The sequence below is a fragment of the Dendrobates tinctorius genome, unplaced genomic scaffold (genome assembly GCF_039654945.1).
Source record: "Dendrobates tinctorius isolate UK_male_01 unplaced genomic scaffold, ASM3965494v1 ptg000030l, whole genome shotgun sequence".
In the NCBI taxonomy this organism is placed as follows: Eukaryota; Metazoa; Chordata; class Amphibia; order Anura; family Dendrobatidae; genus Dendrobates; species Dendrobates tinctorius.
The window spans coordinates 20,823,912-20,850,878 of NW_027361698.1; the positions used below are offsets into that span (position 1 = coordinate 20,823,912).

Here is a 26,967-nt window from a genome sequence, read left to right on the forward strand (position 1 = left end):
GTAATTAAATAAATAAAAAGCAAAAGTGCATTTAAATCATACAGAGTTCTTAGTAATACTGTATTTGATCAAACATAGCATAAAAGCCGTCCCACCATCCACAAGGTGACTCTGTGGTCAGGGCGGTCCTACACTGTCTAATATTAATAACCTTATCATGTGTCAAAGTTGACGTCTGTGTGAATAAGGGCAGACAAGGACCGGGTCCTATATATCTAATATATAAAGCTCAATGTGGGTGTGTATGTATGCACGTATGTATGTCAGGGATTGGCATCCGCACTGTCGCAGCTACAGCCACAAAATTTGGCATAGTCACACGTCTGGACCTCGAGAGCGTCATAGGCTATGTTGTGAGGCAAAATTTTAACCCCGCACGTTCCAATTCACCAAACAATTTTGCCCCTATCTACATAATGGGGAAAAAGTGTGTGTATGTATTGGCATCTGCACCGTCGTAGCTACAGCTATAAAATTTTGCAAAGTCACACGTCTGGACCCCGAGAGCGTCATAGGCTATGTTGTGAGGCAAAATTTTAACCCCGCGCGTTCCAATTCACCAAACAATTTTGCCCCTAGGTACATAATGGGGAAAAAGTGAAAGGAAAAGTGTTGGAGGCAAATTGACAGCTGCCAGATGTGAACAAGGGGGACTTAAAGAATGAGAGCGATGGCGCCAAAGAGTATATACCGTACAGCTGCTAAGGTGAGGCCCTGACATGGGATACTCACCACACACGGGGATATGAACATACACACAAAATGCGCCACACACTACCACGTGCTTCAACACATATACCACCCTCAGCACACATTTCACCACACATACACCATAGAATCATAGAATCGTAGAGTTGAAAGGGACATCCTGGGCCATCTGGTCCAACCCCCTGCTCAAAGCAGGATTTACTAAATCATCCCAGACAGATATCTGTCCAGCCTCTGTTTGAAGACTTCTATTGAAGGAGAACTCACCACCTCTTGTGGCAGCCTGTTCCACTCATTGATCACTCTAACTGTCAAAAAGTTTTTTCTTATATCTAATCTGTGTCTCCTCCTATTCAGTTTCATCCCATTGCTTCTAGTCTTTCCTTGTGCAAATGAGAATAAAGTTGATCCTTCTGCAATGTGACAGCCCTTGAGATATTCGTAGACAGTTATTAAGTCTCCTCTCAGTCTTCTCTTTTGCAGGCTAAACATTCCAAAATCCTGCAACCTTTCCTCATTTCCTCATAAGACACCAACCTCGCCACATAAAAGTCGAAACACAAAAGTCGCCACTCAAAACTCTCCACGCTGTCCCAGAGCTGTTTAAAAGATGAAAAATGAGCTGTGATTGGTTGCTATCAGCAACAGTTTTCTTTGTAGACAGTTGTAGTAACTGAGGCCTATTATTCTTATCATTTCTATGGTGTTATCGTCCTTCTGTAAAGCTGGAAATAACACAATTTATTACCGTGCCAACACAGACCACCCTCTGACACAGACTGCAGAGGGAGCCCAGTATCACACAGGACAGGATTAGATACACGGCTCAGCAGTCAGTATCACACAGGATAGGATTAGATACACAGCTCAGCAGTCAGTATCACACAGGCGAGGATTAGACACATGGCTCAGCAGGCAGTATCACACAGGATAGGATTAGATACACAGCTCAGCAGTCAGTTTCACACAGGATAGGATTAGATAGGATTAGATACACAGCTCAGCAGTCAGTATCACACAGGATAGGATTAGATACACAGCTCAGCATTCAGTATCACACAGAATAGTATTAGATACACGGCTCAGCAGACAGTATCACACAGAATAGGATTAGATACACGGCTCAGCAGTCAGTATCACACAGGATAGGATTAGATGCACGGTTTTTATGTGCAATATAATCATTATAATTTGTTATAACTAACCACAGTTGATTACTATGCCCAGGCAACGCTGGGCTCTTCAGCTAGTATATATATATATTGTGAGGTAGCGCTGTCTTACAGGTTGGGGGACACTCGCTTGGCAGCGATAAAACAGTTCCGGCACAGGTTTTCATCAACCATAACACAGTCCTTTCGGTTTATTAATCCTCATAAACCAGGACAGCAACAGAAAGTTCACTTAACAGCACAATCAGCATAGCGTCCATGTTAGCAATGTCCTATAGTCACATAAGCTGTGCAGTATTCAATGTGCAGGGTTCCTAGCCCCAAGTTATCTCATCCACGTCCGGGTAACCTCACGGTTCCTTTATCATGCAGCAGGCATTCATTCCCTCCAGGGAACTAACAGGTGCTGGCAGCCATTACACACAGCGTCCACATGTGCTGTCAGGCAGGAAGCCCCATCTCAGCGGGACCTTCCACACTGGACCAACCGGGTCCAAGCATTCACTATCATGTGACCAGACCTAGGTACCTTATATGGTCCATAACCACACCCACAGGTGATCACATGGCTATGACCTCACTAAAGGTCCTATTGCACACAGTCACACACAGGCTTCCCTGACACATTGTAACGGATCTGTCATCAGTACCTCTGCTGATCATTATGATCATTCAGTATCCTACACCTATTAGGACAATGGAAATGCTTATACGGCTGTCCTGGGACACCCACACAGTGCCCCCTAGCTGACACAGTGGTCACTACACCACAATATGTAGATAGATAGTAATACCAAGCAGACGGTTTAGTAATGAACAGGTGTCAGCCAGATACCCTCATTAATAAAATGGTACATAAAGAGTTAAATACACACAAAATCTGAAACGCAATATCTGTTTATTTTTCAAAATTTTTTTTTAAAAATTGTGTGGGCTCCAGCATAATTTTCAGAGCCAGCAAAGGGAAAGCCGACAGCTGAGAGCTGATGTTAATATTCTCGGAAGGAGCCAATAGCCATAAAGTTTCCCAGGCTATTAATATCAGCTCACAGCTGTTTACTTAGCCTTTACTGGCTAGTTTAGGGGAACCCCATAAAAAATTGACATGGGGACCCCCTATAAAATTGAACCAGCATAGGCTAGGCAGACAGCTGTGGGCTGATATTAATAGCCTGGGAAGGGGCCGTGTATATTGCCCCCCAGACTAAAAACATCAGCTCTCAGTTGCCCCAGAAATGGCACATCTTATAGATGCACCAATTCCGACACTTAGCCTCGCTCTTCCCACTTGCCCTGTAGTGGTTGCAAGTGGGGTTCATATTTGTGGGGTTGATGTCACCTTTGTATTGTCATGTGACATCAAGCCCACAGGTTAGAAATAGAGAGGCATCTATAAAACACCTATCCATTACTAATCCTATAGTTAGATGGTAAAGACACAGCCAGAATAAAGTCCTTTATTTGAAATAATCACACAGATTCCTTTATTGAATCTTAATTAACCATACTTACTGAATGCCTAATCCCCCAACTTCCTCTTCTCCTGCAACAAAAATAAAATAATAAACCAACTTATAATACTATCCTGTCTGACGTAGTCCATTTTCTGAGTGTCCCACGGTGATCTCGCATGTATAACAGTCACATCGGAAGATGTGACAGCTCTACATGGCCTCTGGCGATACACTGACAGGAGGTAATTTCTTCTGCATTGCATCACTGTGCTGCTGTGACAGTTCACGCAGACACCTGCACACACACCCGCACACACATGCACACACATGCAGACAGACACCCGCAGAACCACGCGTATTCTCCGCTTGCACACTCTTCCTCCTGACATTTCCTTTGACAATTCTGCAGTGTTTTTGGCAGCAAGTCCGCAGCAAATCCGCAAACCTTTTTACACCTGTGATTTTTGCTGCAGATTTGACTGACTCAATGGAAGTCAATGGGTGTAGAAACGCTGCAGATCTGCAAAAAAAGAATTGACATGATGCAGAAAATAAAATGCTGAAAATAAGGACGGAAATTTCCACAGCATGTGCACAACAATTCAGGAATGCCATTGATTACATTGCTTAAGTAATCCATTGCAAAATTGAAATGTCGCAATTTTTTTTGCATAGCTCCTGTTTGCACAAAAACACTAACTTTTAGCATTTTTACATCAAATATAGCAACTTTTTGAAATGTGGGAGATTAGTGGGAGGAGGGTTGTTAAATTCATCAATGCAACAGAAATGTACTAAGTACATTTCTTATGTCAGTGCACAGGAAACTGAAAGATGTGCCAAATTCACTAATATATACACCCCTTAATGAGATTGGCATATCTTACTCCAACAGAAATGTAATCAATACTGGCATACAAAACACTAGTCTTAATAAATTGGCCTGTAAATATGGAGCATTGCAAGAGATTTAATAAAACTGTCCCGTTGTCAGAGTGTAAACATGGTCTTAATCTGTGCCAAAGTTATTGCAGTGACTCCTGTTGTATGTTTAAATATATTATTTATTTTAAAGCATCACTAAGTCCAGAGTGCTGTACATGTGCTAAAGTAAAAAGCAAGTACAAGAACAATCTAATATGTTATAGCTACAGACAGATATAGAAGGGGAGAGGACCCTGACCATATGGGCTTACAATCTATGGGAATTGTGCTACAGACACAGTAGGTTAGACTTGTGATAAGTGTAAAAAATCATCAAAATATACATTTGGGGTAACACTTTTTATAGCACAACTACCTCAAAAAGTGTTAACTGTTGTGAGTTAATTTTCCCCTTCACCATTGAAGTCTGATGAACTCCCTCTTCTGGTGAAGGAAGGTAGTGAGGCTGATTACAAATCACCTGAGCAGAATGATGATGACTGGGTGACTGGGATTGCTGACTGGATATAAGGCAGCCGACGCCCTTCTGCCTTGCGGGTGATTACTCTGAGGGATTCTTGGAGACCAGTCTGATTCCTGCTCCTCAAAAGCTAAGTTTTCTGCTCTACTTTTTGCTTTTGTGTTTTGGTTTTGTTTTGCCTTGTTTTTCTGGATTTCTGCCTTTCCCTGCTGGGTGAGCTGAATTCCTTTTTGCTCTGTCTTCAGATAATACCTGAGTACTGATATAGTCTTTTTTAAGCCTAGCGTCTTCAGGGCTTTTTACCCTATCAGTCTGTTGGCTCTTGTTTTTGAGAGGGTTTTTGCGGATTGCAGACTGCAGCTTTTCTATTCTGTCCTATTTAGTTAGCTTGGGCCCCATCATTTGCTCAGCCTATCTTTCTATCTGTGTGAGTGTTTTTTCATCTTGCTTCACCGTCATTATATGTTGGGGGCTGCCTATTGCTTTGGGGTCTGCTCTGGGGCAGTTTAGATTTCCCTTTCTGTCTTTAGGCTATGTAGTTCTCCGGCTGTGATCGAGGGGTCTAGGGCACCGTAGGAACCCCCCCACGGCTACTGCTAGTTGTTGTTGTTAGGTTCAGGGGTCTGCAATCCTATAGCTGCCAACTTCTCTGGTTTTCTGGACTTAGCTAGTATTTCTGTTTTTGCCTCCTACGGTGACTCATTCATAACAGTTAACTGTGTAGTCCATCAAACCAAGGTCCCTATGAAAAGGACATATCAGTGTCACCTCTAAATAGGATAGCTAAGGGTGCTTTCATATTGCATTCTGGCACCCGTTCTGTGGTCCCGTCGAGGCTTACGTCCCAATCCCACCCCACCCCCCTGCAAAACGAGTTTCGGATGTATGCAAAAGCAGGGCTATACACTATAATGGTGCCAACAGAGCGAACGTGCGCTCAACTGTGCATCAGTTTCGAGCGTGTATACCTACTGCATCTGAGTGTCTGCCTCCAGTAGGCATATACACCCGAAAATTATGCACGTCAGGATGCATATTTGCTCTGCTGGCACCATTATAGTTTATGGCCCCGCCAGTGCATACATCCAAATGCCATTTTTCAGGGGGATCGGACGTAAACCCCAACAGGGCCACCGAATGGGTGCCAAAACGTAACATGAATTCACAATAAGAATTCTTGCATTAGCAAACTAGTCTGCAACAGTGGTACAAATAATACTGCAGTAAGAAAGAAGATAAGGAGTGGAGGAAGTGTGTGAGTGGGATACAGTACACAAGCACTATTTTTTGTTATTTAATGGGAGTCTGTCTCCTCCAGATCGCTAATTAAACCACTTATACAAGTTTATAGAGGACATAGCCCCAATAAAAATCATACCTGTTGTAAAGCTTTTGGTGGTGTAGATAGTATAAAAAAAATATTTTGTATGCAAATAGTGGGGCTTTAGTGCACGTTTGATGTGGCCACTGAACCATAAGGCTACATTCCCACAATGAGTTTTTGATGCTGCGTATTTTGGAAAAACCTATTTTACATAATGGGTGCAGAAATGAACATCAAAAAGCTCATCTTGGGAATGTAGCCTTAGTTGCCCTCAATTTGCGAACAGAGCACTGTCATATCTTTATTGAAGCCCTGCTTGAACTCTGCAGCTGCGCTGCCAAAGTGTCATGGCACTCTAATCATTGGCTCCTGTCTGTGAACAGCGCTCAGTACTGTACTGCAGACAGGAACTGACAATGAGAGCAGGCAGTGACACTATGTTAGCGTGGATGCAGAGTTTAAGCAGCGGTTGCTTGAACTCTGTCAATCAGAAAATGCCAGTATTCAATATGTGAATTGAGGGGTATACTGTGTGTTCTTAGTGACAGTGCACTGAACTATAGCACTGCACTCAACCTCTTCATTTGCATACAATATTGCTTTTTTTAATGTCAACTAAACTACTAAAATCTATACTATAGGTATAATTTTTGAGTCCCCTACATACCTACAGATACTTCTCACAAAATTAGAATACCATCAAAAAGTATATTTATTTCAGTTCTTCAATACAAAAAGTGAAACTCACATATTATATAGAGTCATTACAGAGTGATCTATTTCAAGTGTTTATTTCTGTTAATGTTGATCGGCTTACAGCCGATGAAAACCCAAAAGTCAGTGTCTTAGCAAATTAGAATACTTTATAACAACAGCTTGAAAAACGATTTTAATTAAAATCCGAAATGTTGGCCTACTGATGACCTGTAGAAGCGCAGGAATGCAAAAGGATTGTCGTCCTTTCCTTCCACATGTTAACCCTCCCTGCCTGAAGTTTTGCAATAAATTTTGGATTTTAGGAATGGTGAGTATGCCATCCATTCTTTGATCTTGCATTGGACTACTGAAATGGATGTTCAGTAAATGCACTCAGTACTTGGTCAGTGCTCCTTTTGCATCAGTTACTCCATCAATTTGGCGTGGCATGGAGGCGATCAGCCTGTGGCACTGCTGAGGTGTTATGGAAGCCCAGGTAGCTTTGATAGCAGCCTTCAGCTCATCTACATTGTTGGGTCTAGTGTCTCTCATCTTCCTCTTCACAATATCCCATAGATTCTCTATGGGGTTAAGGTCAGGTGAGTTTGCTGGCCAATCAAGCCCAGTGATAGTGTTGTTTTTACAACAGGTATTGGTACTTTTGGCAGTGTGGACAGGTGCCAAGTCCTGCTGGAGAATGAAATTTCCATCTCAAAAAGCTTGTCAGCAGAGGGAAGAATGAAGTGTTCTAAAAGTTCCTGGTAGATGGCTGCGCTGACTTTGGTATTGATAAAACACAGTGGACCTACACCAGCAGATGACATGACTCCCCAAACCATCACTGATTGTGGAAACTTCACACTAGACCTCAAGCAGCTTGGATTGTGTGACTCTCCACGCCTCCTCCAGACTCTGGGACCTTGATTTCCAAATTAAATGCAAAATTGACTTTCATCTGAAAATAACACCTTGGACCACTGAGCAACAGTCCAGTTCTTTTTCTCCTTGGCGCAGGTAAGACGCTTCTGGCATTGTCTATTGGTCATGAGTGGCTTGACACAAGGAGTGTGACACTTCTAGCCCATGTCCTGAATACGTCTGTGTGTGGTAGCTCTTGAAGCAATGACTCCAGCAGCAGTCTACTCTTTGTGAATCTCCCACAAATTTTTGAATGACCTTTTCTTAACAATCATTTCAAGGCGGTGGTTATCCTGGTTACTTGTGCACCTTTTTCTACCACATTTTTTCCTTCCACTCATCTTTCCATTAATATGCTTGGATACAGCACTCTGTGAACAGCCAGCTTCTTTAGCAATGACTTTTTGTGGCTTACCCTCCTTGTGGAGTGTGTCAATGATTCCCTTATGGACATCTGTCAAGTCAGCAGTCTTCCCCATGATTGTGGAGCCTACTGAAACAGACTAAGGGACCTGTTTAAGCGCTTAGGAAGGCATTGAAGGTGTTTTTTGATAATTATTCTAATTTACTGCGATATTGACTTGGGATTTTATTTTCTGTAAGCCATAATCATTAACATTAACAGAAATAAACACTTGAAATAGATCACTCTTTTTGTAATGACTATATATCAGTTTCACTTTTTGTATTGTAGAACTGAAAGAAATTAACTTTTTGATGATATTCTAATTTTGTGAGAAGCACCTGTATATACATGGTTTATTTAGATTTTGGGGATTGACAGACTTCCTTTAAAGCAGAAGAGTTGCGCGACATTCGAATCTTACCTGCACATTCCATTTTGTCAAAGAAACGTCCCTCGTAAACAGTTGAGCAGTTATTCATCAAATGAATATTGCCCCACTTCAAATGGAACACTTTGCCGAATCCTAGGGAAATCACAAATTAAAGTCAAGTCATCAATTAGCAATATTCTAGTCTAGATATTAACTAATCAATTTGTATCGCTCTGGTCCAATGGCTACATCAGTATTCCTTGACTGTTGGATGACTGCCCTGTGAGCCACCTCCTGCCTCTCCGGCGCCACTTCTGATTAGTAGGCCTGGCACAATGTCATGGTTGTGGCCTGACGTACAGTGTGCATGACATTGCACCGAGCCTTCCAATCAGACGTTGCACAAAGGATGGCTGTGGGAAGGAGGGGGCTTTGCTATTGTAGTTGAAGAATGATAGAACACTTTACGTCCATCACAGTAAGGCCACGTTCACATGTTCAGTATTTGGTCAGTATTTTACATCAGTATTTGTAAGCCAAAACCAGTGGTGACATGTTTCTATTACCCTTTTCCTCTGACTGTTCGACTCCTAATTTTGGCTTACAAGCACTGACCAAATACTGAACGTGTGAATGTGGCCTCACTGTGTGGGTTCATTTCGGTAGTTCTGATAAAACACTGATGTATCTGCGACAGCTGTTATTCAGTCCTCCAAATTGTTGAGCTCTGGCTATCTCCGTACTCCACCATTGATTGATAGCTTACTGCCTATGCAGGCTGAAGGCAGAGAATTGTCGATTAACAGCAGGAGGCTAGCATAGCTGCATCCAGCACATAAAACTATCATCAACTACAGAAAGTAGCCCCATAAGTGACACATCACTGGAATCAGAATCTCTGTCTATACATCATGCTGCTCTAGGATTAGCAAGCATAAACTGGCACAAAAGATTCCCTTTAAAGAGAGTTTATCACCTTATTTTGCATCTCAGCTTAATACTATATAATTTGACTCAAGTATTTGCTAGTTTTCTTGTTTTATGATTGTAAAATTCTTATTCCAATTTCTGTACTTAATTAGAAATGCATCCATCTTGCTGAGTAACAGCTCTGAGCTGTTGTTAACTGTATCTTCAGAGATTTGCTTTGCAGGAGGCACCTGAACATGTAGTCAGAAAATGACCTATTAACCAATATGGGAGAGTTTTGTGGGCATGCTCTGCATCCTGTGAAGCTCATATAAGATCGATATCGGCCACGCTACTGTGGAACCTGTCATCCAGCATGTGATTGTGCTGCCTGTAAGGCCACGTTCACACATTCAGTATTTGGTCAGTATTTTAACCCTGTATTTGTAAGCCAAAACCAGGAGTGGAACAATCAGAGGAAAAGTATAATAGAAACACGTCACCATCACCACTTCTGTATTTATCACCCACTCCTGGCTTTGGCTTACAAATACTGATGTAAAATACTGACCAAATACTGAATGTGTGAACATGGCCTAAAGCTTCATATCAGTTGAGTCTGGGTGATGCCCATATTAAAGTGCAAAAGTATTTGGATTTCCCTAGCCTAAACTAATGTTACAATTAGGTAATTTACAGCAGAGGTTTAAAATGAATACAGAGGAGTAACCTGTGGTTCCTATTAATTTTACACATTTACCTTCTTCACGTCCCCATCCAGATACTGTACAAGAGTCCCCTGGCATGAATTGATACGGTGACCAAGGCACACAAGCAGCTACAAGGTTATTATCAACTTGCATACATCCTGGATTATTGTATATGTTTATAACCTCCAGCAGAGCAATGTCATTTTCATATGTGTTCGGGTTATAGAGTTCATGGACTTTTACACTTTTCACTGGAAAGGAATCAATGTCTTTGTCATAAGCCAGGCGATCCAGGAGCTCAACCATTATACGGTACCTTTGAGCCTGGTCTGCCCTGTAATCATAAAAGATCACTTTTATTGCAAATAATCACATATATATTAAGTAAAACTAAACATCTATGGAGCATTTTTCTCCAAAATAAAAAAATATAAGTTGTGTTAACTTATTGAATTACTCTTTAAAAGGAACCTAATAGGTAATACAAGCTGTCAAATCCACATACAGCATGTATCGGACACTGGCTGTATGATTTCTGTCAAGTATGTTTGACTCTAAAACACTGTACTTTAAAAGCCGCTGGGGGCTGAGCTGCACGGGAGTCTAGTCGGACAGGGTGGTCCCCATTGCCCGCATCCAGTCTCCTTGAGTACGAGGATTCTTCCTATTCATGCACGCAGGGAGAGACCTGTCACATAAGGGGAGTGGACGAGGCAAAGCTACTGTCAGAGCCGGACTGGGATAAAAAAGCAGCCCTGCCACACAAACACCACCAGCCCACGAACTATAACACTCCTAACCCCGATCAGTGAATTTTACTGTACATTGTCGTGCCCCTCACTCTCCTAAAAGGAGATATTTTAAGAGCCACATGTGAATGATGCCACAGTGCGTATGATTGACCACAGCTGCATTTACATGGTGCTCTACAGAGCTCTGATTTTCAGGATCATGGGGGTCCCAGCAGTCGGATCTCCAGGAATTGGAAAGTTATCCCCTATCCAAAGGAGAGCGGATTACTTGGGATAATCCATTTAAACCGCTTTTCCAATATTTTATTTTTATTTGGCCACAGTAATATTGAAAATACTAAACCAATATTGACCCTCCCAAAGTCCAATGTTGCCTCTTCGCCAACAGGACAGGAGAAGTGGTACTGTGCAGTGCATACAGGGCCGGCTCCAGGTTTCTGTGGGCCCCGGGTGAAAGTCTCAGTGGCCCCTTTAACATTTTCCACAATTCATAATGCACAGATACAGCAGAGAAATATAGGTATACAATGCCAAAGATTTCACTTCTTACATTACATGAGTGATAACTATTGTACATTCTACAAAAGGTCATAAATCAGACAGTATAGTCCTCCATACAGTATTATCGGCACCACATAGGGCTTTATACAGAATAACATGCCCTATATATTGCTCCATCTACTATATAATCGTCTAGTTCTGTCTGTCTATTTGTAACGGAAATCCCGCGTCGCGAGGAAGCCCACGGAAACACGCGTCGGGGCTGCTTTTTCCATGCCACGCTCACCAGCAGGTACATATGGGCAAGACATTTACTTTCTCCGCAGTGGTTGTTGATCTATGACTCACCGCTTACCCATACTTTCTAGGCCACTGTGTTTCTTGAGTGATTTAGCTTTGTCTGCTTATTATGATTGATTATCATGCACTATGCACTTTATTGAAATTTATCTGATGTTAGTATGATACTAACTACTTCACCCAGGAAATTTATATCCTTTATCCATTCTGCTACATAGTGTGATGCTGTGGTTACCATATATGAGCCTTGTATGAACATCTTGTCTTTTGTCTGTATTACAGTATGTGGGATTATACTCAGATTATATAAATAAAATTATTTTTATTATATATCTCGGATTGAAACTCCGTGTTTTTCTGTAGGAGAAATATTATATTGGAGTATCCGTGTTTACACCATGTCCAATGTAGTGGTATATTAACCTGTATAGGTAATGGATTGGCATCAGTGGATTGTGTTTTCAATTATACTATATTATGCTGCATACATCATATATGTAAGTGCTGTATATACATTATATAGGGGATACTGTGACTGGGGTGTATAGTTGCAGTATCACCTATGTAACATACACTCACTGGCCACTTTATTAGGTACACCATGCTAGTAACGGGTTGGACCCCCTTTTGCCTTCAGAACTGCCTCAATTCTTCGTGGCAGAGATTCAACAAGGTGCTGGAAGCATTCCTCAGAGATTTTGGACCATATTGACATGATGGCATCACACAGTTGGCGCAGATTTGTCGGCTGCACATCCCTGATGCGAATCTCCCATTCCACCACATCCCAAAGATGCTCTATTGGATTGAGATCTGGTGACTGAGGAGGCCATTTGAGTACAGTGAACTCATTGTCATGTTCAAGAAACCAATCTGAGATGATTCGAGCTTTATGACATGGCGCATTATCCTGCTGAAAGTAGCCATCAGATGCCTGTTCTTAGCTGAGAGGAGTGGTACCCAGTGTGGTCTTCTGCTGCTGTAGCCCATCTGCCTCAAAGTTCGATGCACTGTGCGTTCAGAGATGCTCTTCTGCCTACCTTGGTTGTAACGGGTGGCAATTTGAGTCACTGTTGCCTTTCTATCAGCTCGAACCAGTATGCCCATTCTCCTCTGACCTCTGGCATCAACAAGGCATTTCCGGCCACAGAACTGCCGCTCACTGGATTTTTTTTCTTTTTCGGACCATTCTCTGTAAACCCTAGAGATGGTTGTGCGTGAAAATCCCAGTAGATCAGCAGTTTCTGAAATACTCAGACCAGCCCTTCTGGCACCAACAATCATGCCACGTTCAAAGGCACTCAAATCACCTTTCTTCCCCATACTGATGCTCGGTTTGAACTGCAGGAGATTGTCTTGACCATGTCTACATGCCTAAATGCACTGAGTTGCCGCCATGTGATTGGCTGATTAGAAATTAAGTCTTAACACACAGTTAGACAGGTGTACCTAATAAAGTGGCCAGTGAGTGTATATACAGCAGTATCTCGCACATATTGTTTTTAAAAGGCCGGTTTCACACTCGCGTGTGTGATGTGAGAAACTCACACGAGTCTCTCGCATCAACACCTGGCGCTGCCACTGGCACTTGGGACCGGAGCTGTGGCTGCATAGAAATACATGCAGCCTCATGCTCTGGTCCGAGTGCCGGGTGTTGATGCGAGAGACACGTGCAAGTTTCTCACATCACATACGCTAGTGTGACCCCGGCCTAAGTCACAGTATCCCCTATATAATGTATATAGAATGGTGTATATACATTATATAGGTGATACTGTGATTACACAGATTTAGCAGCCAGTATCACCTATATATTGTATACACAGCAGTCTATATACAGTATACAGGTGATACTACAAGTGCTGTACATACTCAAAGATTCCATATTGGGACTCATCCAGGTATGGAGATGGGGGAGGATGAACAGCTGAGGGGGCACAGATCACAGGGGTGCATATAGCTGGGGGCACAGGTCACAGGGGGGCATATAGCTGAGAGGCACAGATGACGGGCACATATATCTGGGGGGCACAGATCACAGGTGGCATATAGTTGGGGTGCACAAATCACAGGGGGGCATATAGCTGGGGGGCACAGATCACAGGGGGCATATAGCTGGGGGCACAGATCACAGGGGCACATAGCAGGGGGGCACAGATCATGGGGGGCACATAGCTGGGGGCACAGATGACAGGGGCGCATATATCTGAGGGCACAGGTGACGGGATCATAGATCACAGGGAACATATAGCTGGGGGGCACAGATCACAGGGGGCATATAGCTGGGGGGCACAGATCACGGGGCATATATCTGGGGGCACAGATCACAGGGGGGCATATAGCTGGGGGGCACAGATCATGGGGGAGCATATAGCTGGGGGGCACAGATCACAGGGGGGCATATAGCTGAGGAGCACAGATAACAGGGCCTCATATATCTGGGGGGGCACAGATCACAGGGGGCATATAGCTGGGGGGCACAGATCACGGGGGCATATATCTTGGGGCACAGATCACAGGGGGGCATATAGCTGGGGGGCACAGATCATGGGGGAGCATATAGTTGGGGGGCACCAATCACAGGGGGGCATATAGCTGAGGAGCACAGATAACAGGGCCTCATATATCTGGGGGGGCACAGATCACAGGGGTCATATAGTTGGGGGCACAGATCACAGGGTGCATATAGCTGGGGGGCACAGATCACAGAGGGGCATATAGCTGGGGGGGCACAGATCACAGGGGGCACAGATCACAGGGGCGCATATATTTGGAAGGCACAGATCATGCATATAGCTGGGGGCACAGATGACAGGGGTGCATATAGCTGGGGAGCACAGATGACAAGGGTGCATATATCTGGGGGGGCACAGATCATAGGGGTGCACAGATCACAAGGGGGCATATAGCTGGGGGCACAGATCACAGGGGGGCATATAGCTGGGGAGGCACAGATAACAGGTGGGTATATTAGTTAGGGAGCACAGATCGCAGGGGGGTATATTAGTTGGGGGGCACAGATCACAGGGGACATATAGTTGGGGGGCACAGAGATTATATTGGGGCACAGAAATAACCTGCAGACAGGCACTGAGCTCCTATTCTGGGACAGGACTGCTACCTTGGATCTAATCTTTATAAACAGGGAGGAAATGGTTGAGGAGGTAAAAGTGGCTGGGACCCTAGGAGGTAGCGACCATGTGTTAGGCATCGGGTTCCTGCCACTGCACAGCAGGAATCCAGAGCCTTGCACTCGGCAGTCTCCCATTCTCCTTCGACCGCAGTGGAGCCTGCTCAGCAGACTCGTCGGTCCCGGCGCTCTGCCTAGACCAGCAGTGTGGGATCGGTTGCTGCTGCCACCTCTGGTTCAGCTATGTCAATACAACCTGGCCAGCAACAAAAGACTCCAGAATCTAAGTCCTTCCGTTGCTCCACTGAGCATGCTCATGTGATGATGCCCCATTGAGGATCGGGAGTCACATGCTCAGGTCCTTCTCCAGTTCCGATTGATCCATCAGGGGGATCTGGAAGGTTCCGGAAGGTCTAGGCTATAAAAGACTTGCGTGTGCTCCGCCATTGTACCGCCATACTGTGTGTTCGCCATTATCTAGCAACAGTGTACCACGTCTGCGCGGTGGACCCCGGGCTGCGAACGCACCTACTATTATTTTATAACTTGGTGCCTTCCGCCAGACCCAACACCATGCTATTTTAGAATTTTGGATAACTAGAGGAGGAAGACCTGTGAAGACTCAGATGTCAAGGTTGGATTTCAGAAAGGCAAATTTTAAGGGATTCAGAAAGAGAATTGTAGGGATCCAATGGCTGGATATTCTTAAGGACAAAAATGTCCAGGAAGGATGGGAAATCTTGAAAAATGAAATTCTCAAAGCACAATTGTTAACAATTCTGAAAAGAGGGAAGAATAGGAAGCATTTAAGGAAACCAGGATGGTTGAACACAGAACTTAAGCACATGCTAAAGAGGAAGAAAGAAATGTTTATAAAATGGAAAGTGGGAGGCATATCTAAAGAAGAATATAATGCTGTCTGCAGAACCTGCAGGGCACGAATCAGATTAGTAAAGCTGGCAATGAATCAATGAATTGAGGCTTGCAAGAGACTTCAAAAGCAATAATAAAGGATTTTGGGGATATGTCAAAAGTAAAAGAAAAGTCAAAAATGCTATAGGATTTTTACAGGATGAAAATGATGAAATGGTAATACAGGATGTTGAGAAGGCCGAACTATTAAATTCCTATTTTGCATCTGTTTTCTCTCAGAAAGGAAATGTAACATCAACTGTTCTTCACTGTCCTATTAAGGGAATAGAAGAATCCAGGATATCTATAAACAGAAAGATAGTGAGGAAACACTTAGCTAACCGAAATGAATTCAAGTCTTCAGGTCCAGATGAATTACACCCCAGAATACTGAAGGAGATAGCAGAAGAAATTTTTGAACCCCTCTCCATAATCTTTGAAAATTCTTGGAGAACAGGAGAAGTCCCAGAAGACTGGAGAAGAGCAAATGTTCCTATCTTTAAAAAGAGGAAGAAGGTGGACCCAGGCAACTATAGGCCGGTGAGTCTGTCTTCTATACCAGGAAAGATCTTTGAACAAATTATTAAACAACATGTATGTAAGTACCTGGATAAGAATGAAGTGATTAAACAGAGTCAGCATGGGTTTGTAACTAATAAGTCATGTCAGACCAACTTAATTTCCTTCTATGACAGAATCACTGATTGGGTGGATCAGGGAAAGGCTGTAGATATAGTATATCTTGACTTCAGCAAAGCATTTGACAAAGTATCTCACACAATCCTTATTTAAAAAATGGCTAAGTATGGAATGGACAAGGCAACTGTTAGGTGGATTCATAACTGGTTTAGTGATCTGTTGTGAGCTCATTTTCGAGTTTGCCTCTGGCTTCTGGTGAGGGTTATGGAGCTGGCTGTGCTGACAGAGGAGTAGTGAGTTCTCTATCTGGACTCCCTCTGTTGGTGAAGGGAGGTAATGAAGCTGATCTAAATGGCAGAGACCGGCCACCTGAGAAAGAGGACTGTGATTGGACATCAGGAGTTTCTGATTGGATTTAAGGCAGCTGACTCCCTAGTTTCTTGCTGGTGATTTTTCCTGACTGTGGCTTCTGGTTTCCAGTTTGGTTCCTGCCTTCCTAAAGCTAAGTTTTCTCTGCTATTGTTCATATGAGTTTTTGTCTGGTTTACTTAGTTTTTGTGTTCAGCCAGCCCTGGCTGGGACTGGGCTGAATTCCCATTTTGTCTCTGATCAGTTGATCTCTTTTGCTCTGTCTTCAGAATATACCTGAGTGCTGATATAGTGATTTGAAGTCTAGCGACTTCAGGGCCTTTTTCTATCAGACGTGTTGGACATTTTTTTGGCAGGGTTTTTTGCGTGATTTGCCCCATCGTTTGCTCAGCCTATCTTTCTATCTGTGTCTGTGTTTTCATCTTGTTTCACCGACAATACATGTTGGGGGCTGTGTATTGCTTTGGGGTCTAGATTTTCCCTTTCTTTCTTTAGGCCTATTTAGTTCTCCGGCCGTGACGAGGCATCTAGGACCACCGTAGGCACGCTCCACGGCTACTGCTAGTTGTTGTGGATAGGATCAGGGGTCTGCAATCCACTAGTTACCAACCTCTCCGGTTTTCTGGGCTTAGCTTGCTTTTTGTTTTTTCCTCCTCCGGTGACTCATTCATAATAGAATCACCAGCCATACCGCAGATTCTAGGGTGCTCAAAAGCAGGAGAGAATTGTAAAAAAAAAAAAGGTCAGAATTTTTTTTTGTATGTATATTTTCTCCTCTTTTTCTTTCTGGGGCCGTAGGAGGATTCTTTTTTTTTTTTTTTTTCTCCTTGATGGAGATTAAGCAATTGTCTGATCGTGAGGAGCAACTCGCTGCTGAAGTGCGGGGAATTTCCGCCTATCTCACTCATTCACATGCTGTTGAACCAAGGATCCCCGCTCCTGATGTGTTTTCTGGGGATCGGTCTAAATTTTTGAATTTTAAGAATAATTGTAAATTATTTCTTGCCTTGAAGCCTAACTCAACGGGGAGCTCTGCGCAACAGGTTAAAATTGTCATCTCCTTGCTGCGCAGCGATCCCCAGGATTGGGCATTTTCTTTGACACCTGAAGATCCTGTTTTGACTAATGTGGATGCATTTTTTCAAGCCTTGGGGTTGTTATATGATTAACCTAATGCTATTGATCAAGCTGAGAGAGCCCAATTGGCATTGAACCAGGGTCAGGATCCTGCAGAGTTATACTGTCAGAAATTCCAAAAGTGGGCGGTCCTTACTACATGGAATGATAGTGCATTGGCAGCTCTCTTTCAGAAGGGTTTGTCTGAGACTTTAAAAGATACTATGGTGGGATTTCCTGTTCCCTCTGGTCTTGACAATTCTATGTCATTAGCCATTCAAGTTGATCGGCGTTTACGTGAACGCAAGACTACATGGGAGGTGCTGCCACATTTTGAATAAATGTCTGAACCTATGCAATGTGATGGAGTTTTGTCTAGGGCACAATGTCAGGAGTTTAGAAGGCGTAATAAGCTGTGTTTATTCTGTGGAGATGCCTCTCATGTTATTTCTGTCTACCCTAAACGAGAGAAACGTTTTGCACACACATTTGCTGTGGGTGGTGTACAACCTAAGTTTCTTTTGGCAATTACTCTGATCTGCTCCTTATCCACATTTTCCGTGAAGGCTTTTGTGGATTCAGGAGCGGCCTTGAATCTAATGGACTTGGATTTTGCTAAATGTTGTGGTTTTCCTATGACACCTCTGTGGACGCCTATTCCTTTGAGGGGTATTGATGCTACTCCTTTGGCGAAGAATAAACCTCAGTTTTGGACCCAGATGATAATACGGGTCACCCCAGATCACCAAGAAAATTGCAGATTTTTGTTGTTGCATAATTTACATGATACCATTGTTCTGGGTTTTACCTGGTTGCAAATCCATAATCCGGTTTTGGATTGGAAATCTGTGTCTGTGGTGAGTTGGGGTTGTCGGTGTGCTCTTGGCGACACTCCTGTTTTCTCCACCTCTCCCCAGTCGCATGATGTTCCTGACTATTTGGCTGATTTTTATGATGTATGTAGCGAGAGCAAGTCTTCGTCTTTGCCTCCTCATAGCAGTTATGACTGTGCAATTGAGTTGAGACCTGGGTGTAAATTTCCCAAGGGTCGACTTTTCAATTTATCTGTACCCGAATACGAGGCTATGCGATCTTATATTAAGGAGTCGTTGGAGAAGGGTCATATTAGACCATCCTCTTCGCCCTTAAGTGCTGGGTTTTTTTTGTGGCCAAGAAAGATGGTTCATTAAGGCCTTGTATTGACTATCGTTCCCTCAACAAAATTATGGTTAAATTTCAGTATCCGTTACCCCTGATTTCTGATTTATTCTCCAGAGTTAAAGGTGCTTGCTGGTTTACTAAGCTTGACCTCAGGGGGGCGTATAATCTTATTCGCATCAAGCATGGGGATGAATGGAAGACGGCGTTTAAGGCTGTGTGCACACGCTGCGGATTCCGCTGCGTTTCCGCAGCGGTTTTGGCCGCTGCGGACACGCAGCAGTTTTAGCTGCGGTGTACAGTACCATTCATTTGAATGGGAAAAAAAAAAACGCTGTGCCGACGCTGCGGAAAAAACCGCGCGGATTTGCTGTGGTTTTGAATCCGCAGAAAGAATTGCATGTCAATTCTTTCTGCGGAAACCGCTGCAGGTTCCTATCTCCACCATTGTGGAGATAGTGAATCCGCAGGACCAAACCGCAGGCAAAACCGCAGATAATCCGCAGGTCTTTGGACCTGCGGATTATCTGCGGTTTTTGCAAAATCCGTGCGGATTAATCCGCAGCGGATTCCGCAGCGTGTGCACGTACCCTAATACTCCGGAGGGACATTTTGAGTATCTGGTGATGCCTTTTGGGCTCACTAATGCCCCTTCTGTCTTCCAATCCTTCATGAATGATATTTTCCCAGACTTTGTGGATACGTTTTTGATCATCTATCTGGATGATATTTTGATCTTTTCCAGGGATTGGAATTCTCATGTGGAACATGTTCGGACTGTGTTCCGGATTTTGAGGGAGAATTCCTTGTATGTTAAGGGATCGAAGTGCCTTTTTGGTGTACAGAGGATTTCATTTTTGGGATTTATTTTGTCTCCGTCTACTATTGAAATGGACTCGGCCAAGGTACAGGCCATTTATGATTGGGTTCAACCCACTTCTTTGAAGGCTCTCCAGAAGTTTTTGGGTTTTTCTAATTTTTATCGTAAATTTATAGCTAATTTTTCTGGTATTGCTAAACCACTGACTGATTTAACTAAGAAGGGTGCTGATGTGCTGAATTGGTCTTCAGAGGCTGTTTCGGCCTTTCAGGAGCTGAAGTGGAGGTTCACTTCTGCTCCGGTTTTGCGGCAACCTGATGTTTCACTTCCTTTTCAGGTGGAGGTAGACGCTTCAGAGATTGAGGCAGGAGCTGTTTTGTCCCAAAAAGATCCGGTGACGTCTAAAATGAATCCCTGTGCCTTCTTTTCCCGAAAGTTCTCCCCATCTGAACGCAACTATGATGTGGGGAATCCGGAATTGTTAGCCATGAAATGGGCATTTGAGGAGTGGAGACATTGGTTGGAGGGAGCTAGACATCAAGTTGTGGTCCTCACTGACCACAAGAATTTGATTTACCTTGAGTCGGCCAAACGCTTGAATCCTAGACAGGCTAGGTGGGCCTTGTTTTTTACGCATTTTGATTTTGTGGTCTCCTTTCTTCCAGGCACTAAGAATGTTAAGGCAGATGCCCTTTCTAGGAGTTTCTTTGCTGATTCTCCTATTGTGACCAAGCCTACTACCATCCTAGGTGAGGGGGTAGTTCTTTCTGCCATCTCGCCCGATTTGAGACGTGCTCTGGAAGAATTCCAGGAGGACAAACCTGAGCATTGTCCTATAGGAAAATTGTATGTTCCTGACCAGTGGAGGAAGAGAGTGATGTCTGAAGTTCATTGCTTCGCATTGGCTGGTCATCCAGGTATTTTTGGTACCAGAGATTTGGTGAGTCGGTCTTTTTGGTGGCCCGCCTTATCTCGTGCTGTCAGGAATTTTGTGCAGTCCTGTGGGACTTCTTCCCGGACTAAACCCTGTTCTCGCTCTAGTGGGTTGTTGATGCCCTTGCCGGTGCCTAAGAGTTCATGGACCCATATTTCAATGGATTTTATTTCTGATCATCCTGTCTCTCAGAGAATGACTGTTATCTGGGTGATTTGTGATAGATTCACTAAGATGGTCCATCTTGTACCACTCCCAAAGTTGCCATCTTCCTCAGAGTTGGTACCCTTGTTGTTACAACAGGTGGTTCGGTTGCATGGGATTCCTGAGAACATTGTATCGGACAGAGGAGTTCAGTTTGTTTCCAGATTCTGGAAAGCCTTTTGTTCCAAGCTGGGAATTCAGTTGTCCTTCTCCTTTGCGTTTCACCCTCAGGCCAATGGGCAGACGGAGAGAACAAACCAGACTTTGGAGTCCTATTTGAGATGTTTTATATCTGCTGATTAGGATGATTGGGTTTCATTTTTGCTACCTTGCTAGTTCTGCCACCTTGATGTCGCCCTTTTTCTGTAACTTTGGGTTTCATCCTCGATTTTCTTCAGGGCAAGTGGAATCTTCAGCCTGCCCAGGTGTTGACACTGTGGTAGAGAGAATGCAGCAGATTTGGGACCAAGTAGTGGATAAGTTGTCTCTCTCCCAGGAAAAGGCCCAGCGGTTTTCTAACCGGCATAGGACCATTGGTCCCTGATTTAAAGTGGGTGATATGGTTTGGTTGTCATCAAAGAATATCTCTATGAAGGTGGCTTCTCCAAAGTTCAAGCCAAGATTTATTGGACCTTACAAGATTTGGGAGATTCTTAATCCTGTTTCTTTTCGATTGGCTCTTCCTGTTACGTTTAAGATCCATAACGTGTTTCATAAGTCGCTGTTGAAGAGATATGTTGAGCCAGTAGTTCCTATGGCTGCACCTCCTGACCCTGTATTGGTTGAAGGTAATGTGGAATATGAGGTAGAGAAAATACTGGATTCTCGTCTGGCTAGACGGAGACTCCAGTATTTGGTCAAGTGGAAGGGTTATGGCCAGGAGAACAATTCTTGGGTCTCTGCCTCTGATATTCATGCCGATAGATTGGTTCGTGCTTTTCATCGGCCCATCCTGATCGGCCCGGTGGCGTAGATGAGGGTTCGGTGACCCCTCCTCAAGGGGGGGTACTGTTGTGAGCTCATTTTCGGGTTTGCCTCTGGCTTCTGGTGAGGGTTATGGAGCTGGCTGTGCTGACAGAGGAGTAGTGAGTTCTCTATCTGGACTCCCTCTGTTGGTGAAGGGAGGTAATGAAGCTGATCTAAATGGCAGAGACCGGCCACCTGAGGAAGAGGACTGTGATTGGACATCAGGAGTTTCTGATTGGATTTAAGGCAGCCGACTCCCTAGTTTCTTGCTGGTGATTTTTCCTGACTGTGGCTTCTGGTTTCCAGTTTGGTTCCTGCCATCCTAAAGCTAAGTTTTCTCTTCTATTGTTCATATGAGTTTTTGTCTGGTTTACTTAGTTTTTGTGTTCAGCCAGCCCTGGCTGGGACTGGGCTGAATTCCCATTTTGTCTCTGATCAGTTGATCTCTTTTGCTCTGTCTTCAGAATATACCTGAGTGCTGATATAGTGATTTGAAGTCTAGCGACTTCAGGGCCTTTTTCAATCAGACGTGTTGGACTTTTTTTGGCAGGGTTTTTTGCGTGATTGCAGACAGCAGCTTTTCTTTCCTGTCCTTTCTAGTTAGTGAGGGCCCCATCGTTTGCTCAGCCTATCTTTCTATCTGTGTCTGTGTTTTCATCTTGTTTCACCGACAATACATGTTGGGGGCTGTGTATTGCTTTGGGGTCTAGATTTTCCCTTTCTTTCTTTAGGCCTATTTAGTTCTCCGGCCGTGACGAGGAGTCTAGGACCACCGTAGGCATGCTCCACGGCTACTGCTAGTTCTTGTGGATAGGATCAGGGGTCTGCAATCCGCTAGTTACTAACCTCTCCGGTTTTCTGGGCTTAGCTTGCTTTTTGTTTTTTCCTCCTCCAGTGACTCATTCATAACAGTGATCGGACCCAAAGAGTGGTCGCAAATGGCTGCACATCCAGTTAGAAGAATGTCTCAAGTGGGGTACCACAGGGCTCTGTCCTGGGCCCTGTATTGTTCAACATCTTTATCAATGATTTAGATGAAGGAGTTGAGGGTAAACTGATTAAATTTGCTGATGACACAAAGCTGGGAGGGATAGCTAATACTAGAGAAGAGAGAGAGGATTCAAAAAGATATAAATAAACTGGAGCAGTGGGCAGCAACTAACAGAATGGTTTTTAACAGGGAAAAATGCAAAGTACTACATCTGGGCAATAAAAATGAAAAAAACATATACAGAATGGGAGGAATAGGGCTAAGCAACAGCACATGTGAAAAAGACTTGGGTATACTAACAGATCACAGACTGAATATGAGTCAACAGTGTGATGCAGCAGCAAAAAAGGCAAGTGCAATTCTAGGATGTATTAACAGAAGCATACAGTCTAGATCACGTGAATTAATTATTGCACTCTACTCCTCTTTGGTCAGACCTCTTCTGGAATACTGTGTCCAGTTTTGGGCGCCACATTTTAAAAAAGACATCAACAAACTGGAGCAAGTTCAGAAAAGTGCAACCGGAATAGTGGCTGGAGAAAACAAAAAGAAAAAACACAAATGTCCTGAACTAAAAAGTAAAAAATATACTGCAAATAATGCATAAAGGTAATAATAATAATAAGGGTATTTAGTAAACATAATTTTGATCAAAATAATGTACAAGCCATCCCGCCACGTCACGGCAACCCTTGTGGGACAGTCCCTACTCTAGTATTTAAAACCTTTTCACTTGCCAAGTGACGTGAATGTGAATAAGGATCGAGCGGCTGAACCACTAGTAACAGCTTAGGCCAGACTGGATGGCTTTCCCAGCTCAGAAAAAGGACGGTCACACCCATATATGCACTGAATGCACAATGAAATGAATAAAAAACAAATCTGAACTGAGAAAAGTAAGTTAATGTGTATGCACAATGTAAGTGCATATTAACACATGACCATTAACCAGAGAAAACAAAAAGCAAAAAACACAAATGTCCGGAACTAAAAAGTAAAAAATATACTGCAAATAATGCATAAAGGTAATAATAATAATAAGGGTACTTTTCTCAGTTCAGATTTGTTTTTTATTCATTTCATTGTGCATTAAGTGCATATATGGGTGTGACCGCCCTTTTTCTGAGCTGGGAAAGCCATCCAGTCTGGCCTAAGCTGTTACTAGTGGTTCAGCCGCTCGATCCTTATTCACATTCACGTCACTTGGCAAGTGAAAAGGTTTTAAATACTAGAGTAGGGACTGTCCCACAAGGGTTGCCGTGACGTGGCGGGATGGCTTGTACATTATTTTGATCAAAATTATGTTTACTAAATACCCTTATTATTATTACTACCTTTATGCATTATTTGCAGTATATTTTTTACTTTTTAGTTCAGGACATTTGTGTTTTTTGCTTTTTGTTTTCTCTGGTTAATGGTCATGTGTTAATATGCACTTACATTGTGCATACACATTAACTTACTTTTCTCAGTTCAGATTTGTTTTTTATTCAGTATAGTGACTGGTCTGCAAACCCTGTCTTATGAGGAAAGGTTGCAGGATTTGGGAATGTTTAGCTTGCAAAAGAGAAGACTGAGAGGAGACTTAATAGCTGTCTACAAATATCTCAAGGGCTGTCACATTGTAGAAGGATCATATTTATTCTCATTTGCACAAGGAAAGACTAGAAGCAATGGGATGAAACTGAATGGGAGGAGACACAGATTAGATATTAGAAAAATCTTTTTGAAAGTTAGAGTGGAACAGGCTGCCACGAGAGGTGGTGAGTTCTCCTTCAATAGAAGTCTTCAAAGAGAGGCTGGACAGACATCTGTCTGGGATGATTTAGCAATCCTGCTTTTAGCAGGGGGTTGGACCAGATGGCCCAGGAGGTCCCTTCCAACTCTACGATTCTATGATTCTAGAGCATTGGACGCTAACCCTGCCCACCTCAGCACTAACCCTGCCCACCCCGATGATATCATCATTCCTGTGCAGGCAGCGTTCTGTAATGAATGCTGCGTGCACGTGGGGGTTAAACGGCCGGCAGCTGGCAGGGCTGCCGCCGGAGAATTGCGGACTGCGGAGACCTGCCTGTGGCCCGTGGCTACTGGGGACACACCTGTCTGACTAGTCTACAGCGCAGCTCGGTCCCTGGAGGCTTTTAACCCCTTCATGACCCAGCCTATTTTGACCTTAATGACCTGGCCAGTTTTTGCAATTCTGACCAGTGTCCCTTTATGAGGTAATAACTCAGGAATGCTTCAACGGATCCTAGCGATTCTGAGACTATTTTTTCGTGACATATTGGGCTTCATGTTAGTGGTTAATTTAGGTCGATAATTTTTGCGTTTATTTGTGAAAAAAAAATGAAATTTGGTGAAAATTTTGAACATTTTGCAATTTTCAAATATTGAATTTTATTCTGATAAACCAGAGAGTTATGTGACACAAAATAGTTAATAAATATCATTTCCCACATGTCTACTTTACATCAGCACAATTTTGGAAACAAATTTTTTTTTTGTTAGGAAGTTTTAGTTGACCAACGATTTCTCACTTTTTCAACAAAATTTACAAAACCATTTTTTAGGGACCACCTCACATTTGAAGTCATTTTGAGGGGTCTATATGGCAGAAAATACCCAAAAGTGACACCACTGTAAAAACTGCACCCCTCAAGGTACTCAAAACCACATTCAAGAAGTTTATTAACCCTTCAGGTGCTTCACAGGAACTAAAGCAACGTGGAATGAAAAAATTGACATTTTAATTTTTCCAACAAAAACTTTCTTTTGGCATCAATTTTTTCATTTTCACATGGGTAACAGGATAAAATGGATCCTAAAATTTGTTGGGCAATTTCTCCTGAGTACACCGATACCTCATATGTGGTTATAAACCACTGTTTGGGTGCATGGCAGGGCTCAGATGGGAAGGAGCGCCATTTGATTTTTTGAATGGAAAATATGCTGGAATATTTAGCGGTTGCCATGTCGCGTTTGGAGAGTCCCTGTGTGCCTAAACATTGTAGCTCCCCCACAAGTGACCCCATTTTGGAAACTAGACCCTCCAAGGAACTTATCTAGATGCATAGTGAGCACTTTGAACCCCAAGTGCTTCACAGAAATGTATAACGCAGAGCAGTGAAAATAAAAAATATTTTTTTTTCTAAAAAATGATTTTTTAGCCCGCTATTTTTTATTTTCACAAGGATAACAGGAGAAATTGGACCACAAAAGTTGTTGTGCAATTTTTCCTGAGTACACTGATACCCCATATGTGGTGGGGAACCACTGTTTGGGCGCATGGGAGAGCTCAGAAGGGAAAGGAGCGCTGTTGTGAATTCTATGGATCTGACTTCTGAGTCAGGGCTCCCTCTGGTGGTTGCTGTGGGTAGTAGAGCTCGCCGGGTTGATAGAAGTCTGCCACCTGACAACAATGATTGGAAATCAGGGGGTAGTGACTGGGAGCATATAAGTGAGCAAGCTTCCCTCAGTTGTTGCCAGTAATTAGTTTCTTTCAGTGTATTTTGAAGTCTGCTGTCTCCTGCCTGATCCTGCATATGCCAGTTAAGTTGTTCTTTTCTAATCCTTTGTATCTGATCTGGTTTTGCCTCTTTCTGCTTTGCTGTGAGGGTTCAGCATGCTCTCTGCTGGGGCCATGATGGACCCCGCTCCATATATTACAACTTGTGTTAGTTTGTTCAGTCCCCTGTTATAGTAGTCTCTTTTGCTTTTCTGCCAGTTCACACCAGAATGCTGATATAGTGGGGGAGAGGTCGTGTCGTGTGACCTCAGTGTTTTTGTACATCAGACGTGTTGGATTTTTTAGGGTTTTTGCGTGATTGCAGACAGTGTATTTCCTTTCCTGTCCTATCTAGACAATTTGGGCCCCACCATTTGCTCAGTCTATTTTCTGCCTGTGTTTGTGCCTTATCTTGTCTCACCGACAATATATGTTTGGGGGCTATCTATTCCTTTGGGGTCTGCTCCGGGGCAGTTTAGATTTCCCTTTTCTTGCTTTAAGCTTAGTTAGTTCTCCGGCTGTGCCAAGGCATCTAGGGCAACGTAGGTACGCTCCACGGCTACTGTTAGTTGTATTGTTAGGATTTAGGGGTCTG

The 26,967-nt window shown here is 43.3% G+C and overlaps 1 protein-coding gene across 1 annotated transcript in view; it reads right to left on the reverse strand.

Moving 5' to 3' along the window:
- The window catches only part of CFI (complement factor I), a 120,501-nt gene that overhangs the window by 9,487 nt on the left and 84,047 nt on the right, over positions 1 to 26,967 (reverse strand). Inside the window, exons 11-12 of the mRNA XM_073571959.1 lie at positions 10,123 to 10,406; positions 8,505 to 8,606 (exon numbers count right to left, since the gene is read on the reverse strand). Of these exons, the coding sequence (XP_073428060.1) occupies positions 8,505 to 8,606; positions 10,123 to 10,406 (386 nt within the window). The remainder of the gene's footprint in view (positions 1 to 8,504; positions 8,607 to 10,122; positions 10,407 to 26,967) is intronic.